The 19,063-nt window shown below is 47.6% G+C and overlaps 1 protein-coding gene across 1 annotated transcript in view; it reads left to right on the plus strand.

Annotated features, from left to right (window-relative positions):
• ITFG1 (integrin alpha FG-GAP repeat containing 1) overlaps nt 1–19,063 on the plus strand; it is a 188,230-nt gene that overhangs the window by 104,199 nt on the left and 64,968 nt on the right. Inside the window, exon 12 of the mRNA XM_032960639.2 lies at nt 9,618–9,711. Within this exon, the coding sequence (XP_032816530.1) occupies nt 9,618–9,711 (94 nt within the window). The remainder of the gene's footprint in view (nt 1–9,617; nt 9,712–19,063) is intronic.

Here is a 19,063-nt window from a genome sequence, read left to right on the forward strand (position 1 = left end):
AATCATGACCCTAAACCGAGACTATTCATCAAATTGGCCGGGGGGGTGGGGGTGCTTTGTGGGATATGTGGGGGTGTGGAGGAGGCAGGGATGAACCCTTCCTCCCCTGGTATCTAGCGAACCCCCTCTTTAGGCTGTGAGAGTGCGCGAGGGAACTGTGCGGTCAACACCTCGTAATCATTTCCTATGCTGAGATGAATTCAAGCTCAGGCCGGCTTCGGCTGTCAATTTCTAACAACCTGTCATCGCACACGACTGAACGGGATAATATTTCAGAGTACTTGTTATTTCTTCATTTGTTCTATAACGTGGTAGTTGCATTATTATAAATCGCGTTGTAATAAATAATGTAGGGTGAAGCGCAGTCCGCGATAACACATGAGATGCTTACGCAGGCTGAACAAAGACTGAAGCACGTGGGTAGCATCTCGAAGCATCCAGCAGCATCCCAACGCCTTGTGCAACGCTACGCCAAGGCAGCCATAGAAACTGCTTATTCCTACTCGTGCAATGTAGTTTTGTTCACTCAATCACATTATATCCAATTCGCATCCGCGTTTAAAAAAAAAAAAATTCTTCCCTAATATATTCATCGCTTTAAATCCAATTCACGTTATGAAAACAAGACACGTTATAGCAGAACTGACTGTATCGACCTGTTGTGGTGCATTCTGTTAGCGAGCACTTATTAAGGCACACGATGAGGTGGACCTCACTACCCCTGGTCACCAATGCCGATGTTTACACACTGTACCAAAGGGCTCACTTGAGGCCGAGTCAACCTAGCGGATGACCAGGACTGGTTAGCTACATCCGTGGGCGGGAATCGAACGCGGCCATTGCCAGGTTCGTCAAGGAGGAAGGGCGCTGGCAAACAGCGGCAACGGAGCTGCCCGCTTCGCGCGGACACACGCAATAAGTACAGTCACCGAGGGCTTCCTCGCCGAGATTGTGGCACCATTTTACCGTTTAATGCGTCTGATTGGGTTTGGGAGGAGCAAGGTCAAGGTGTGGATGGTGTTGGTCACTCCCGTCCGCGACCTTCATCAGAAAGAAGCCGGCGGCGGTCGGTCTCGTGCAGCCCGCTCGCTTCCCATCGAAATGAAAACCCTTTCGGTAAATAGAACGACTGCCCCGTTTTGGAAATGGAGGCAGAGAAAAAAAATCACATCGGGAATGGATTGTAGATAGAGTTACTCCCAACAGCCACCTCCCCCCCCCCCCCTCCCCATGAATACTAAGCAGAGTAGCTTCTTCTCAACCGTGCATTCCCCCTGAAGTCTGCTGGAATTAAATTAAAAGTCGTGTCACGCTAGCAACATGTGGTTTTCTTCCGAGACGGTGGCAGGGGCCTTGCGGGTCTGTCAAATGATTTTATGCACCCCCTGGGCCTTCTGTAAAGCTCCCAAACAAATAGCACTCACTTAAATTAGCATTTGATGTTAATATGGCCTACGCCTATGTATTTTTTTTCGTGTGACAGAGCTGCGTGGTGGAACGGTGTGCCAGCTTATGTTCGTAATTTTAATATAAAAAAATATTTTATTCACGTAAATGGAATGGGCAACACATTTCTAACCTCCGTAATGGGACAGTAATAGTATTGCACTTGCTCGCAGTTACAATAGCATTGAACTATTACGTTCACGAGCCACACATTGTGGTTTTAATGTCGAAAAAAGGCTTTGTACCAAAAAAACATACATTAGCGTCCCTTTTTACAAGTATTTTACTATTCGATCATCTGGAATGACTAGCAATGCTTTGATTAAACATTCGCTCGATAAAACACACGGGGATAGATTCGGACAGATATCTTTTGCCAACCTCCCTTGCCCCTGGGCTCCCATCTCAGTGCTGATGACTAAGAATCATCGGGAGATAGCTCATGGAGACCACAGATCTCTTATGCAAGGGAGATCTCGATGCCTCGTTTGCTTGCACGTCGGCCTGCGAAAGAGCTCCGGCGATTCGACGGGTTCGCATCGTCTCAATGTTCTACCTCTGCCCAACGCTTTCAGGAAATAATAGACAAATCCACGGTTGGCGTCATGGGTCGGCGCGCCGCACTATGAACCCGCAAGAACCCGAGTTTGATTCTTTAGCGAAGTCTGAGCCAGTCCTGGGCACCAGCCTCTTCCCCGAGTCGCACCGACAAGCGTGGTGAAGTATGGTAAAGCTGACTCCCACCTCCCACCCCCTTGATTAAAATGAATGGCTGAGGGAGGTCTGCATGACTGATGTTGATGATTTTAAAGTAGGCAAGGGAGAAGAAGAACACAATTTTATTTAACTAATAAAATTAAGTTGGGAGTCCCGGCACATGTCCAATTTGCCCAGGAATGGAATCGGCTGCGGTGTGTCTGGCTTCAGTAATTTGACTGCTCTGTGCTGCTCTTAGCTATGGCACAACAGCATCTGGTTTGTTTAATCTCACTGACAGCATTTTGGGGAAGAAAAAAACAGCGCATGTGGCAAGTGTGCTTCTCTTCTCCTCCGTTCATGTGGTTTTTTTTGTTGTGCTTGTGCGAGAGTGCCGTGCGTGTGATCCGTGTACGTATTTGTTCATGTAAAATGCACAAACTTAATCTATTGAAATCTACCGCTATTATTATTATTATGATTGTGTTTGTATATGGCAGAGTAAATGTTTAGCATCAGTCAGCCCTATGCACGGTTATGTCTTACGTGCTTCCTCATTCATCTGTGTTATTTGTGTGCTTCCTTCGTATCTTGTTTACACCGCCGTGCGTGTGCCCGTACAAACAGAGATGGAGAAGTCATTCACCCTCTGTGATGATCCCAGTGACCCAAGTTTGATTCCAGCCATTGTCGTTATCGTAACCTGTCCCGAGTCTCTCCCACACTGTGATCTACCTTAAATGCAGCCTCTGGTTTTTACTGCTGCGTAGGGTTTCACAGTTGTGCTGTAATGTGGTTTCGGGCTGTACCACGTGTTCTTCTGCACGGTGTCCAACGTTTCGCTCCACGTCCTTTGTAGCTCCTTCCTGAACCACGGGTGGAGAGGTCGTAAATCGTTGCCGAACAACAAGCGGTACAACCTGAACACACACATGGGCCGAGGGGCAGTGCTTGATTTTGTTTGTAAAAACCAGTGCTGAGAAGAAGACTGGAGAGACATCACTTGTCTGTGTCACCACCTCCTTGGCTATGCCTGCCTCATTAGGGGGCTTGCTAACGACACTTGCAGTGGTATTCTATGAGCTAAATGGGATATTAGTTTTCGTTCATGTTTGTGCATTCCGAATAGGCTCGCAAGTTGACGCGGACGTATTTTCACCTTGTGCGCACACAGGCGGAGCCAGTGGGGGGGGGGGGGGGGGGGGTGGCACGTGCCCCCCCCAATGATCCGATCGAAATCCCTCATTTCAATCAGATCTTTGGGGTTTATCTCCATATATATAAAAGGCTAAGTTGTGAATATGCGTTTCTGTTCAAAATGTTTCGCGTACTTCCCGACATGCAACAAACTGGAAATTTTCCATGTGGGTACTTTCCAGACTGTACACCATGCAAAAATGATAAAAATACACTTTTGGGTTTTTTGGGGGGAGGGGGGGGGAGCTCAATAATGCATATATCTTTTTTGCACGGCAAGTGAGCTGTGACGTCAAATCTGTCACGTGACCCGCGCTTGTGAAGCGTAACGCATTGTAGAGTAGTGGTTAGCGTGCTGCGCTACGAACCCGGGGCGTGGTGAATTCAAGTCCCGGGCGAAGCTGGGTAGTAAAGCTAGTTAGTAATAAATCGGCATTTTGCGACCCCCACTGCCACTTTGTAGCATATTCTTACGTGCCAGGGACTCTATGAGATGATAGGACAATAGTCTGAGCCCATAATTGGCAATAAGTAACGGCAAAGCAGTTATAAGTGACTCACAGAATTGTGCGCAGTTGCGTATACAGTCCACGACTTCCCTGAAGGCATTCACCTTCAGCGAGCGCGATGCCGATCACACAACGCGGTTCGAATTCGACCCTGGCTTCGCCATTGTGTGCGCATACACCCGCCCTCTCCGTATGCATCCGCGAGCTGGTTTTATCTCAAACTGTTCCCGCTCGAGACGCAAATTGCACTCAATGCAATGTGACAGTGGCCTTCCACACAACTCGCAAAGCCTTTGCGCGTGCGGCTTTTTAGACTCTCTCCCCGCAAGCATCGATCGGCGGCGATCCATTATCCTCTCTTGCGTTATGCCCGGCATGCCAACGGCTGATGATATCGTCCCAATTGCTGCCGGTATCGTGAGTTGAGACGCTGCGTTTGAGAGCGTCGTGTTCCATGGCACGCTGTGAGACACTGGTGGAGTGCTGTGGTCTTTTAGCTTCAGCTTGATGATGTGCTTTACAATACGATATTGGGAACAAAACATTATCTATCCCTGTAAACTGTTTGTACCCAACTTTTGATTATTTCCTGTATTGGTGAAATCATTGACATGGCACTGCCTTCCTTAACTATTTCTAGTGCTGGACAATGTCTGAAGTCGTGTTTAAAAATAAACACCGATTCCCTTAAAAATAACTAAGTCCATAAATGAACGTTCTACGATACAAGGTATGTCAGATGTATCTGGAACGTTATCCTGTCGCATTGTATCGGTTTCCTGTATAAGGCAATTTTTATCTTTTTTTATTATCACAGTTGCTGTGCCCAGACCCAAAAGCTCAAGAGGCTGAACATTAATGACGAACTCGGTGTATTGTTTTTTTAATACCACCGCGTGAATTCTTTATTTTTACATTGGTGGTTTAGGCAGCTAATCTCCCTTGTCAGATACTGAGCCAACACGTTAAACATCCTGGGTTCAGCGAACAGAGATGGTTGTGGCTGAGCCAACAATAGTCGCATGGCTCGTGAAGGATTGGAACAATATCCAAGCCTTACTCGAATGGCCCAAGAACATTCCTGAGCTGTCAACCATTCTCGCTGGTGGTTGTAGCCAATGCAGATATAAGACTGGAACAAAACATTTCACCAGAGACGCAGAGAAAGGTTCAGCCTCCTACACAGCTACAGAACTCTAGTATGCAAGTGAAAGTGTCAGTTCGTCGGTATTGTCCCTTTGGCGTCTCATGCTGGGGCTCTGTTCTGTCAGGATGTGTCTCTCTCTTCTGCTCCTGAGGAAGCTTCGGGTGATGGAATAGGGCTATTCAGTGTAAGCGATTGTAGCACACAGTTGGAAATAAGAAAATAACTTAGCTAAAGCAAAAAAAATGTGTGCGCGTGGTGCACTCACATACGCACACACTCCCCATACGCACACACTCACATACACACGCACGACAGATGCGGTCGTGCAGGCTCTTGTGCAGCGCACAGGTGGAGTGGTGTGACGCACACGTGGAGTGGTGTGACGCACACGTGCGGTGCGACACACATGCGGTGCGATGCACGCGTGGAGCAGTGCGAAGCACGCGTGTTCAGTGCGACGCGCACGTGGGGTGTTGTGACGCACGCGTGCGGTGCGACACACATGCGGTGCGATGCACGCGTGGGGTGTTGTGACGCACGCGTGCAGTGCGACGCACGCGTGGGGCGAGGAGAGGTGGGCGAGCGGCGCGACGGGGGCTCTGGGATAATGTAGCCTGCTGTGCCACTGTCACAGCAGGACCCGTCTGCTCGAGGAGCCGCGTTCCCATGGAAACGGGGGACCGCTGTTGCCGCGGAGAAGTGAGGCGCGGACACATTTTCCGAGCGAGCCCTTTCACACTCGGTGAAAATGACCATGCGCCGAAGTTTTGTTTTGTTTTTGCGGCGCACGAGCCGCTACGCACGCCACACTTGTGCGGGCGCTCCCCCGCCTCGCGCGTGCTTTCTGCCCCGAACATCTCGCCGTCTTCGCGCGTGCAGGCGCCCGGTCGCTTTTCGTTCCGGCGAGCGGCGCCAGCTTTCGGCGCAAGCGGTTTGCTGTGAATCGGGGTTTGGCGAGCGCGGGCCGCGACAGCGGGCAGAACGGGTCCGGCGTACACAGTGCCACTGTCGATGAGCACGGTTGGCTACCGTACGGTGCGAATTTAGTTCAGCATACATCATCGTCGTCGTCGTCGTCGTCATCGTCAGCAGCTCCAGCAAAGAGCGGCGCAGTCTTCACCGCCGTCAGTGCCATTGCCATCATGATCGTTAACAGCAGTCCAGAGATCAGGATTAAAAGCATTGCCAACGTCAGTGGCTGGACACTAGTTGACAAGGTTAAGGCAAAAAAACAACAAACAGGGGTTACATAAAATAGGCGTTTATTGCTGTGACTGAAAATTGCCTATCATGGGGAATGCTGTATATCAACGCGATTGTCCACTTATTCGAGGATTGTGTGTAATTTATTCCATTAGCCATGCGTTCGCCGTGGTCGAGGAGCCTCGGCGGTTGGCAAAGTTGTGCATGGCGACGGCAAAAAACCGTGTGCAAAGTCTGAATTTAAAACCCCTGTGCCGCGTTGCAGACACGTGATCGGTGCAATGCACTTGGGCAGTTAAGAAAGCAAAAGTTAAAGGCTTTCCCTTCATACGGAGAGATCGCATGGTCGGTTTTTTTTTTGCAAGCGTAAGCCATTTTTACGTCATCGCATCTCGATGTCAAGTGCCCTCACTCAAAAAAGCAATCGGGGGCATTCCGGGACAGACTAAAGGCCAAAAGGAAATCTCCGCGGAGACGTTGAATGTCTGGAAATAATGACTCTGTGGCAAAAAAAAAAATACTCGACGACGAACCCGCCAAACATCCGTGGCAGAACGTGCCCGAAAAATAAATCGGGTAGCACGGCGGGGATTATTCCGGATAAATAAAAGGCCTCGTTAGAAATCAATTGAAATTTAGACCGGAAGTCGGCGCCATTCGTTGCGGCTTGAAAACAAGTGCCACGCACGATGCTGCCGAGTAAGTCTCCATCGCAGAGCCGATGAGATTCCCAACAAAGGAGACCCATTGACGGTTAACCACCAAGGCCAGCTCGGAATTAGACTCGGGCGCAGATCAATTGATGGATGTTTGGGAAAATTGGATGGAAATTTGCCTCGTGTGAGACCTATCTCTGGGCCGGCGACCTCCCGGAGATCGTGGGGGGGTTTTAAGCAGCGGGGCAGACACCGGGCAGTGTTAAATCTCCAAGAAATAAATGACCAACATGAATTTTGTGTGGGCCCCCCATGCCCCCACCCCCCTCCCCACACCCTCCCCCCGCTCCTGACCCCGAGGGACAGAACTGACTGAATTCATGTGTGGGAATTGAAGTGTATTACTGAGATGTTACCTGAAAGAAATGTTTTAATATAGACGACGCCGCATTGTGTACGTTACCTGGTTTAAAGCCATACTTCTAACTTCTCTGGTTGTTACATTGGCATGCTTGACACGGCGGTGCTGATGATATTATAATCAAAAACCCTTATTTAAGAGCGGGCTATAGCTCGCGTGGATGTTATATTGGACGGCGACGGTATATTGGAAATGTTAGTATTGATTAAAACTCTGTGCGGCTGGCTCTGTCTAAAATTTACATCACGGCGAGCTACTGAGCGCGTGAGCACATTCCAAAAATCAGGGCGGTACGTCAAATGTTTTTTTTGCTTTCGTAGCCAAGCTGGGACATTAACGCCTACTGCCACCTAATTAGATCCTGTATCACACACAAGCACGCACACACAAGAACAGACAAAGATTCCCTGTATAGCCTGTAACAGACTGTTGGGGCAAGTGCTGTTAGCGAGCACCTATAAAGGCCGGCACAGCACATGATGATGTAAATATCATCACTGTGGCTCCAGTGATGATGATGTTTACACGATGCACTAAGTACTTTGTTCATGGCTGAGTTGACATAGGGGAGGCCCAGAGCAGGTTCAGATATTCGTCACTGATTTATTTCCAGGAATTTCGTGGCCAGATATCGAACTCAGGTTTGCGGATTTGTAGAGCAGTACACTAACCACTGCACCGCGGCTCCACAAACACGCACACTTCATGCACATTAACTCACGCGCACGTAGACATGTAAACAACCGCTCAGATATAGAGCATCATGTGAACACGTGAACGCATGCGAGCGAACATCTATTGGCAGATGTTAACAAGCGCGAGCATCTATTCCATCGTGATGCACGTGGGATGGATTGGTCACAGAAGCATTCTGGATGGTGCAGAAAATAAACATCTTTTTCACCTGCAATCTGTCATGGGAAACTGTAGATGCTTTATATTTTTTTTCCCTTACTCTAGTCAGTGAAGAGTAATTTTTAGCTTCTCGTGCATAAATTATTGAGCAAAAAACACGGGTTTTTTTTCTTTAATGCGATTTTGAGAGGCAAAGGACACCCCGCCCTCCATGAATTTTTTTCATTTACAATAGCAGTCATATATATCTAATAGGAGCCCACTACAGTAGACACAATGCATGAAAGGGGTTTAAAAGTTGAAACAAACGTCCAGATAGGCAGATAGGTAATCCAGACGGTGGACGCAGATCCCTTTCGGAGCATTCAAGGTTTTTTTTCAGCCGGGTGCCCTGAGTGTCTTCCTCAAGCTTTTAAGCCTGCGAGAACGGTCCATAAACACGTAATAAACGAGTGAGATGCATCCACATGAACGCACATCAGTGAACTAAGCATTCACAGAAATATTTAACACTCATTAAAGGTAATTGTTCACAGAAACAACAAGCAGATTAACGTCCATCTGTTTCCTTGCTTACGCGTTCCCAACAAGGTCCAATGCTCGTTGTGTGCTCACGGTGTTTAATAATACAAAATGATCGTAAGATTGTATGTTATTTATTGAACTTCTTCAATCCCGCAACGTTATCGTGGCTGCGGGAGAGACTTGCACGAGGCTGAGCCCCTCCACCTGTTTTGGTTTCGCGCGGGAGCTGTCTGTCATCGCTCGTACTTGCACGCCTCCGTGACACAGGCCGGCGGAAAAGATTGGCCGAAGAGTGAGAAAGCTCCATCGCGCTCGCACGCGCGAGGCGTCGCCGACACGAAGGGGACACGTCTACATTATTCTAATCCGCCCACTGACCCAGGTCGCTGGCAGCATTTGCAAGACCTCTAATCTTGCCCTATTTGCGGGCTGGAATTCCTTTTTATTTACTGCCGCTTGGTGCGCTCGTCACTGAAACCCCATCACCATTGCGACCGGTGCAGTTCCGCCCGCTTAGCTCAACCGTTGAGGCTTTTCCACCTAAATCTTGGCAGGTCCACCGTGCAAATCGGTGCCCGGTAGAGAGCGCGCGGGTGGTGGGAGGGCTGAAGCGGGAGCATTGGAGGTGAATGAAAAGTCTCCGGATTTTCCGCCGCTTTATGTTGCGTAGCGCATCGCCCACCGCCCGTCGTGCTTCCTCGACTCGAGCTTGCGAGAATTCCATTGCGTGTGATGGCAAATGCCCGCACACACACACACACACACGTGGAAATGTTGTCTACCGTTAGGGTAACCAGATGCCTTCTTGCAATTGAAAAACGACAGATTTGCTTCGTCACTTGGATGTGCATGAGTTGGGGGTGTCAGCAAAGTGAAGCCCGTGCATGTGTTACGTGTCCTTTGCGGGACTGCGCGCGATAGTGAATTTGTGTTGATATTCCTGGCTTGTGTTGTTGTTGCAGGGCATCCTGGACGTGCTGGTTATGGGAGGAGACCTGTCTCTCTACGCGCTGCACAATTCCTTTGAATCTGATGCATATTTTGTGAAAGTCATCGGTGAGTCAAATTTCATTGTTGTTGCTTATACGTCTTTCATTGCTTGTCTCTGTTTCTCTGATTCTCTGTCGCCCTGTCTGCCAGTCTGAATATGCTCCTCTCCTGTCTCTCTTTCTGTGTGTTCATCAATGCCCGTGTGTCTTTTTATTCCTACGTTTTCAAAGGGGACGCTTGCTTGAGGCTCTCTTTCTTGCTCACATGCGCGCGCACATGCACACGCACACAGCCAAAGGATTGTCAAATGAGTGGGTTGAATGGAAGGCAGTGACGTTAATGGCAGAGCCGGATGGCTCATTAACAGTAACAACCGCGATGGGTTGGCGTGGTGACCCAGAAAACAAGGAGTGGAGATTTTGCTTGCGTGCTGCGGCTGTGGGCAGCTATGGCATTTGCGGCGATTGTTCGTAGGCGCCACGGTCGCGAGACGTGACCTACCTCGCCTGGTATACAGGAGGTCATGGGTTCGATCCCGACCCTGACGCCTGTTGTATATTTGGAGTTTGCATTATCTTGCTCTCTCCCAATGGTCGCATGGATTTTTCTCCTGGTCCTCTGGTTTTTCCCTCCACATTTACAATCAACGTCACGTGCTTAGACAATTTGGCTGCTATACGTTTCCACACGATGGTAAGCCACTTCGTTGAGCTATCATTTGTGGCCAGGTTTTTCTCTGAATAAGAGCGACATAGCTCAGTGTGCCTTAGCAGGTAAAAACAAAGTTTTTAATAGTTTAAATGTAAGGGGACCATGGTAATGGTATTCAAGGAAACTCAACTAAAAGCGATATATATTTTTATTTTATCAGGTAAAGTGCCGCGGAGCAGTGTTTCAGAGTTGACCTGGCCACACATCGTAGTAGATAATTCAAGCGGCTTATCATACGTGGGAATTTATAGTGGCACCCAAATACTGTAATCTAAACGCATGTTTCCAAACGTGTTGGGGGGGGGGGGGGAACGGGAGGAGCTCGAGGAAAGATCCGCGCAACCACCACGGTGAGAGAGATCAGTCAAAACTCCAAATATACAGGCATCATCAGGGTCGGGATCGAACCCACGTCCTCCTCCAACGCATCAGGCTAGGGAGACAACATCTCGCCTCAGCGGCGCCCGAGAGTGCGGGCACGGAGTGAAGCTGGCAGCACTTGGTGATGTCCCGGCGAGCGGGGTGCCAAAGATCCGAAGGGTTTGCGACTCTTGTGTTGTCGCCTCTGGAACCCTCCTCCCTCCCTCCCTCCCCTCCCTCCCCTCCTCCCCTCCCTCCCTCCCCTCCTCCTCCTCCCTCCCTCCCCTCCTCCCCTCCCTCCCTCCCCTCCTCCCCTCCCTCCCTCCCCTCCTCCCCTCCCTCCCTCCCCTCCTCCCCTCCCTCCCTCCTCCCCTCCCTCCCCTCCTCCCCTCCCTCCCTCCCCTCCTCCCCTCCCTCCCTCCCCTCCTCCCCTCCCTCCCCTCCTCCCCTCCTCCCCTCCCTCCCTCCCCTCTTCCCCTCCCTCCCCTCCTCCCCTCCCTCCCCTCCCTCCCCTCCCTCCCCTCCTCCCCTCCCTCCCTCCCTCCCCTCCTCCTCCCCTCCCCTCCTCCTCCCCTCTCACCACCTCCCACCCCTCCCTGCCCCGCACCTCCCCTTTCATCACACCCACGTGGGTAGGAGTCTCTCGTTGGTACAACCCCAGAATAAATGATCCTGCGGGACTTGTTAAAAGCCACTCGGCAGTTGCTGCGCGGGGTTTTTTTGTACAGCAGCAACAAACAGAAACCGGGCAGCATCTGCGAACTTATAATGATCAAAATCGTTTGAAAAATGTGACGGGCTTTTCTTTACCCCCCTCCCCTCCCTTCCCCCCGTTGCTTTGTAACAATTAAATTGTCATCTTTACATACGTCCGCTTCGCGTTTGGTTACAGCGAGTGGGAGAGAACACACACACACACTTACTGGCTTGTCGTTGGCAGTGAATGTATACATGATTTTATTATTTATGTGCATATATCTGCCATATATATTATATACCATATGTAGTATTACACATATGCAAAAAGCCATTAACTGAAACGTGTAATATGTATTGGGAGTAATTAGGATTTGTACAGGTTCATTACAAACGAGATACTCGTTACCATAGAGTTCACTGTGTATTTTGGGTTCCAAGTCGGTTGCTCAACAGTGAAGCTGATTCGTAATAGGTTTAAATGTGTACTTAACCCAGTCACCCAACTCAGCCAACCAGTAATGTTCGTCACGTAAACAAAACGTGACAATTAGTTACTGCTTCAGCCCATCGGCGTGTTGGGAGAGTAAATCTTCAACATTTTCAATTTGAGTACCGTGATATTTCACGAGTACAGTGAAACCTTGGATTGTGAGCATTATTCGTTCTAGAAACGTGCTCGCAATCCAAAGCACTCGTATATCAAAGCGAATTTCCCCACAACAAATAATGGAAACTCAGACGATTCGTTCCACAACCCCAAAATACTGTATTCATATAAAAATGATTAATACAAAATACCTTTTTATATTTTTTATATTTAAATTTAATATAAAGTAAGAAAATTTATTAATTACATTTAATCGTGGCTGGTGTGAGGGAGACGAGAGAAAAGAGGGTTATTGTGCAGGGCGACTTTCACTTGCAGTACAGTTACTAAAGAACAGTCACTACACTTGGACACAAAATAAAAAAAATGCTTTACGCACACACGTGGTCACAACACTGTAGTAAACAGTATACACGTGGTCACAACACTATAGTACTGTGGTAAACATTATACACGTGGTCACAACACTATAGTACTGTAGTAAACAGTATACACGTGGTCACAACACTATAGAACTGTAGTAAACAGTATACACGTGGTCACAACACTATAGTACTGTAGTAAACAGTATACACGTGGTCACAACACTGTAGTACTATAGTAAACAGTATACACGTGGTCACAACACTATAGTACTATAGTAAACAGTATACACGTGGTCACAACACTATAGTACTGTAGTAAACAGTATACACGTGGTCACAACACTATAGTACTGTAGTAAACAGTATACGCTAGCACAGATGTTGACTATACGAGTGAGGCACGCCGACTGAGACCGAGCATGGGAGATGATTACCCACAATCCCACAGCGAGAGAGAGAAGAACCATTGGCTCAGTTGTGATGACGTGACACTCAGTAGACAAAGCGTTATGCTGTACACGTACTGCTCGTATTGCAAGACATCGCTCGTTTATCAAATTACTATTTATTTTAAAAAAATTCTCGTCTTGCAAAACACTCGCAGACCAAGTTACTCGCAATCCAAGGTTTCACGAGTAATTAAATCCAGCATCATCGGGCGATTTCGCCAGAATTGTGAAGAGATCTACCTGCTTCTGGTCTTAAATAGGACGCAAGATGACGTCATCACCTGTGAGCCAATCAACTCGCAGCGAGGCCGAACACACCGTGGCTTTTCGTTCTTGTGGAAAATGCCCCCCCCCAAAAATAGCGAAGGGCCCTGCCCTCACTCCGGCTCCAGTGAAATGAGTCCCACGCTCCTCACCACTTTGATTCCGGTTCCGATGCTCCATCATCATCGTTGCCCTTTGGGGGGAACTGCCCGGGTTTTGATTTAAACCAAAACCTATTGGCTCGATGGTGACTTAACTCCTACAGAGCTGCTCATGCGATTTTTTAAAAAGGCTCGTTTGCTTAGAGCGATGGCGCATTCACCTCCAATCTCAAAACTTTCATCGCCCGTAGAGTACCGACCAATGTAACTAAGTATTTATGTTTAAATTATTTTGCACCGTACGTAGCCAACCGTGATAATCAGAAGTGTGGGGGAAGGACAACATACTAAACACAAAACGCAGTTCTAAAGAAATTAGTTTTTAATCGAAATTTAAAATTGCATAGCTCCAGTGGCTTCCTGATATCAGAAGGAAGAGCGTTCCAGACGGCCGCAGAAGCGCATCTGACCGTCTTTGTTCGATGGCTAGCCAAAAGCCGCTGCGAGGATAACCAGAGTGTGTGTGTCAGTGTCACAGTTATATATTTGAGCTCGAATCGCCCTCACAGTCTCTCTTGCAGTCCAGCTGAGAGGGCACCGAGGCTTCTTGCACAGAAGTGAATGCCGCTGTTCGTTGCAACTCGTTCAGTTTCCAAGCCAAGCCTGGCGCTGTGCAAGGAGGAGTTTTGTGGCGCATTCTAATTTTGCAGACACATTGTCGTGCCCGGTGTCACTACACACCGCCATTTCCAGCCGAGGGACACACACCAGGTGCCTCGCCAGTGTCCCCATGCGGCTTTTGATTTTATGAAGATCTTAGTAATTATATAATTATAATTTACAGCCCTTTGCCAATCCACTGCTGGATGAAGGCCAAAATGTGTTAATTACCCAACCCCCCCCCAAAAAAATTGTACGATTGTATAAGCCAAAATGTTTATATTCTACTCCGATTTTGTATTATTAGCTAAAAAACATAATGTAGCTGGTATTGGCGAAACATCCCAATGCTTTCAAAAAAAATCTGCTGCAATTACTCAATTGGGATTACGCTTAGCAACATCGCCCCCCTGCTGAAAAAAACTTGTCAGGTCCCTCTTTAAAAAAAAAAAATGGTCACACTCAGCAAGGCTTTTGCTGCTAAAGAAGCATTATAATAATATAATTTGTTTGTATCTACATTGTAATGCTTTCTGCATTACACTGAGGATTATGGAAAGGAAGACGGATTTGTTGCCAGAAGACCTTGCGTCCTGATCATGGCCACATCGTTCCTAGAAACAGAAAAAAAAAATTGGGTCTCCTTTGCCCGTGGCAGGGAATCAGACTCGGGTCGCAAACATCAGAGGGGACACGGTGTGCGCTGACCACTGCGCCGTACTGCCGCTTCGCGTTTATGACGGAGAGAAGAAAACAATATGACGGTGCCGATGAGACCAGTAAAGGTTCCGGCTGCAGGCTGCTGCTGCTGCTGCTGCTGCTCGTGGACTCATGCCTGCGCATGGATGCTCCGAGCGCGCACAGTCCGCTTGGCTTGCACGCCGAGGTCCGCTTGATTGAGCCCTCCTTTTCACCGCTTGCTCACTGACGGTAATGATCCCTTGGCACTCGCTCGCTGGAGTAGGCAATTGTGTGTCTGTCACGGCCAAATTAAGCCCTGGTTACAAAGACTGGCCTACCTCGGCAGCAGCCGGGAGATGCGCGGTGCAACCCAGCCTTGAGCCGGGGACACGGGGTGCAGGCCCCTGTAATGATTTTCCGATTAAACATTCATTCGCACAGCTATCCGAGTCATGCCAGTCACTGCCAGGCGGCAGTTTAGCGGAGGTTTGAGCAGACTATTTGTGGGCTTTGTGACCTGGCTTTGAGACCCGGCTTTGTACACGGGTGATCATTTAAATGGAGGGACTGTTTGGAAAGATTATTCTGGCAAAGTAAATCAGTGGTTACACGTAAGGGTTTAGAATTGTGTGCTCTTCCGCAATAATTGTAGACTCTACTCTTGCTTACACTTCTTTCACATCCAGTTTTGCGTATAGACCTTTGTTGATAGTGTGCCCTCAAAATTCCAAGGCAGGCGTAGGATTTTAACCACCAAACTTGTACAAATAGCAGGAAGTTACAAATTTGGTGGTGTTTTGCACTTTAAAAACGTATATATCACAAAGTAATGTTGCTGATGCATCCAAGTTTCTTCTTTTGCCGAGTGGGCGCTGTGCAAGCGGCGCTGCTGATGAATACTAATGTTTGCAATTAACGTGCAGGGGCATGTACCTTGCAAAACGTGAGGTGCGGTGTGTTTGAGTTAAATTCCAATTTCACGCCAGCCTGTCTTGCGTCCACATTTAAAATGTTGCGCCCCAATAATAATAACAACAGATTAGTTTATTAGACTGACGCACAATATACCTTCCAGTATTTAAATGCAAGCAATTACACGCATTGGATCACTAATTAGTCAATTACGTGTCAAAACATTCTCTTGTAAATGTCACTTTTTTTTTGCGGTTAAACATTGGGCCTGGCAGATGGCTGATTTGGGTGAGTTAAGTTCCACTAATGCCTGCATTTGTCAAATGTTCACCGTCCACATGTAAACAGTGATAAAATATATATATAATAATGAATTAAACAAAGGCAACTCTCACTAAAATTGAAACATAAAACACCCGTAGCACTAAATGCCAACCACGCAATCAAGCAGTGCCACTTCCCATGTCTGGTTCCACGCGACAAACTCATCATGCGTTACCGTGGAGGACTGTGGGTAAAATGCAAATATAAGCACAATTTCGTTCTATACCTGCACATACAAACAAAAATATGGTTCAGACCATCCGCATATCGGTATTTAAGATCAATAGAGCTACTTGATAATATTGGTTGGACCCAAAGATATTTATTGTTGTACATGGAGACAAAATGGTATTCTGCTCATATTTGTATAGATACAGTGAGGGAAAAAAGTATTTGATACCCTGCTGATTTTGTACGTTTGCCCACTGACAAAGAAATGATCAGTCTATAATTTTAATGGTAGGTTTATTTGAACAATGAGAGACAGAATAACAACACAAAAACGCATGTCAAAAATGTTATAAATTGATTTGCATTTTAATGAGGGAAATAAGTATTTGACCCCTCTGCAAAACATGACTTAGTACTTGGTGGCAAAACCCTTGTTGGCAATCACAGAGGTCAGACGTTTCTTGTAGTTGGCCACCAGGTTTGCACACATCTCAGGAGGGATTTTGTCCCACTCCTCTTTGCAGATCTTCTCCAAGTCATTAAGGTTTCGAGGCTGACGTTTGGTAACTCGAACCTTCAGCTCCCTCCACATATTTTCTATGGGATTAAGGTCTGGAGACTGGCCTGGCCACTCCAGGACCTTAATGTGCTTCTTCTTGAGCCACTCCTTTGTTGCCTTGGCCGTGTGTTTTGGTTCATTGTCGTGCTAGAATTCCCATCCACGACCCATTTTCAATGCCCTGGCTGAGGGAAGGAGGTTCTCACCCAAGATTTGACGGTACATGGCCCCGTCCATCGTCCCTTTGATGCGGTGAAGTTGTCCTGTCCCCTTAGCAGAAAAACACCCCCAAAGCATAATGTTTCCACCTCCATGTTTGATGGTGGGGATGGTGTTCTTGGGGTCATAGGCAGCATTCCTCCTCCTCCAACACACGGTGTGTTGAGTTGATGCCAAAGAGCTCCATTGTGGTCTCATCTGACCACAACACTTTCACTCCGTTGTCCTATGAATCATTCAGATGTTCATTGGCAAACTTCAGACGGGCATGTATATGTGCTTTCTTGAGCAGGGGGACCTTGCGGGCGCTGCAGGATTTCAGTCTTTCACGGCGTAGTGTGTTCCCAATTGTTTTCTTGGTGACTATGGTCCCAGCTTCCTTGAGATCATTGACAAGATCCTCCCGTGTAGTTCTGGGCTGATTCCTCACCGTTCTCATGATCATTGTAACTCCACGAGGTGAGATCTTGCATGGAGCCCCAGGCCGAGGAAGATTGACAGTTATTTTGTGTTTCTTCCATTTGCGAATAATCGCACCAACTGTTGTCAGCTTAATTCTAGATTTTAAGCTTTCGTGACTGCAAGAATTCATACTCTTTGGTTTTTTCGGTAAAGTCACGTAGATAAAATAAAATAAAACAACTAAATTAAATCAAATCACGACGTTTCGGAGGCAACACAAGCTTCTGTCTTCAGGTGGAACAGACACAGCAAAAATTTGCTGTATCCTCAAATGACACGGCTATGGAATACCCGGGATTATATACAGGTTAAGGGGGGGTATTCCAAAGCCCTGTCATTTGAGGATACAGCTAATTTTTGCTGCGTCTGTTCCACCTGAAGACGGAAGCTTGTCTTGCCTCCGAAACGTCGTGATTTGATTTAATTTAGTTGTTTTATTTTATTTTACCTACGTGACTTTACCGAAAAAACCAAAGAGTATGTTGCCACCTTCTCACCAAGCTGCTTGGCAATGGTCTTGTAGCCCATTCCAGCCTTGTGTAGGTCTACAATCTTGTCCCTGACATCCTTGGAGAGCTCTTTGGTCTTGGCCATGGTGGAGAGTTTGGAATCTGATTGATTGATTGCTTCTGTGGACAGGTGTCTTTTATACAGGTAACAAGCTGAGATTAGGAGCACTCCCTTTAAGTGTGCCCCTAATCTCAGCTCGTTACCTGTATAAAAGACACCTGGGAGCCAGAAATCTTTCTGATTGAGAGGGGGTCAAATACTTATTTCCCTCATTAAAATGCAAATCAATTTATAACATTTTTGACATGCGTTTTTCTGGATTTTCTTGTTCTTCTGTCTCTCGCTGTTCAAATAAACCTACCATTAAAAATTATAGACTGATCATTTCTTTGTCAGTGGGCAAACGTACTTTTTTCCCTCACTGTAGATTCCAGGTGCAAGATTAGCAACTAAATACAGTGCTGAGAATCTTACTTTTTTACAAACGTCACGCATAATTCTGCATGCCGTGCATGTGCGCTAATAAGTGAGCATGTGGCTGCACTCGCGTATTCGCGCAATGCGTGCGTGTGCGCGCGTGCCCTTGTGTATGCGCGCTTGCGTTCATTGCGCACATATCTCTGTGCAGTTGAAGCCCGTAATAAATTGTAGAACCCAATTTAGTCGGCTGCCTAGCCGGTTCGCTTCGTTTGTATACCCCTATCTGCATTCCCAAGTTACATCCCTTCGAGTACACGTATATGGTAATGCACACGTAGAGGCCCGCGTCATTCCACTGCTGGATGAGGGGCCTCCCCGCGCCGTGCAGGACGTGTGGGTTATATAAGCGTAGAACCAACCACGTCGGACCATGTCCGTCCAGTGCTCACTTGTGCTGCATTGACTTCTGGTTGTTGAACCGAATACATTGTAAGGTCGCACTCATTACACACAAGGTGCACAAACCGTCACGTGAACTCCGGTCATCCTCGCAGCGACCTTTTGGCTCACCATTGAACAAAGACGGTGGTCACCGCATTGCGCGCTTTCAGATAGATGCGCTTCTGCGGCCGTCTGGAACGCCACTGGAGCTATGCACTTTTGAATATAGATTGGAAACTTATTTCTTTAGAACTGCTTTTTGTGTTTAGTTTGTATTGTCTTTCCCCCCTCACCTGCCATTAGGGAGGTTGGCTACGTATGGTGCGTAAGAAGTTCAACATGCATACAAATCGCTGTGTTGGTGAACATAAACTGTGAGCGTGCAGAAGTACAGCACGACAATCGATTTTGTCGCAACTTTCCTCTGTAGGCCTTGCTGTCTCGAACGTAACGTCCCTGCAAGGTCTCCGAGATCTGATAAGATTGGGCTCATTTTGAGTGGT

This window comes from Petromyzon marinus, chromosome 25 (genome assembly GCF_048934315.1).
Source record: "Petromyzon marinus isolate PM22_M1 ecotype Great Lakes invasive population chromosome 25, UKy_Petmar_22M1.pri1.0, whole genome shotgun sequence".
Taxonomy (NCBI): domain Eukaryota; kingdom Metazoa; phylum Chordata; class Hyperoartia; order Petromyzontiformes; family Petromyzontidae; genus Petromyzon; species Petromyzon marinus.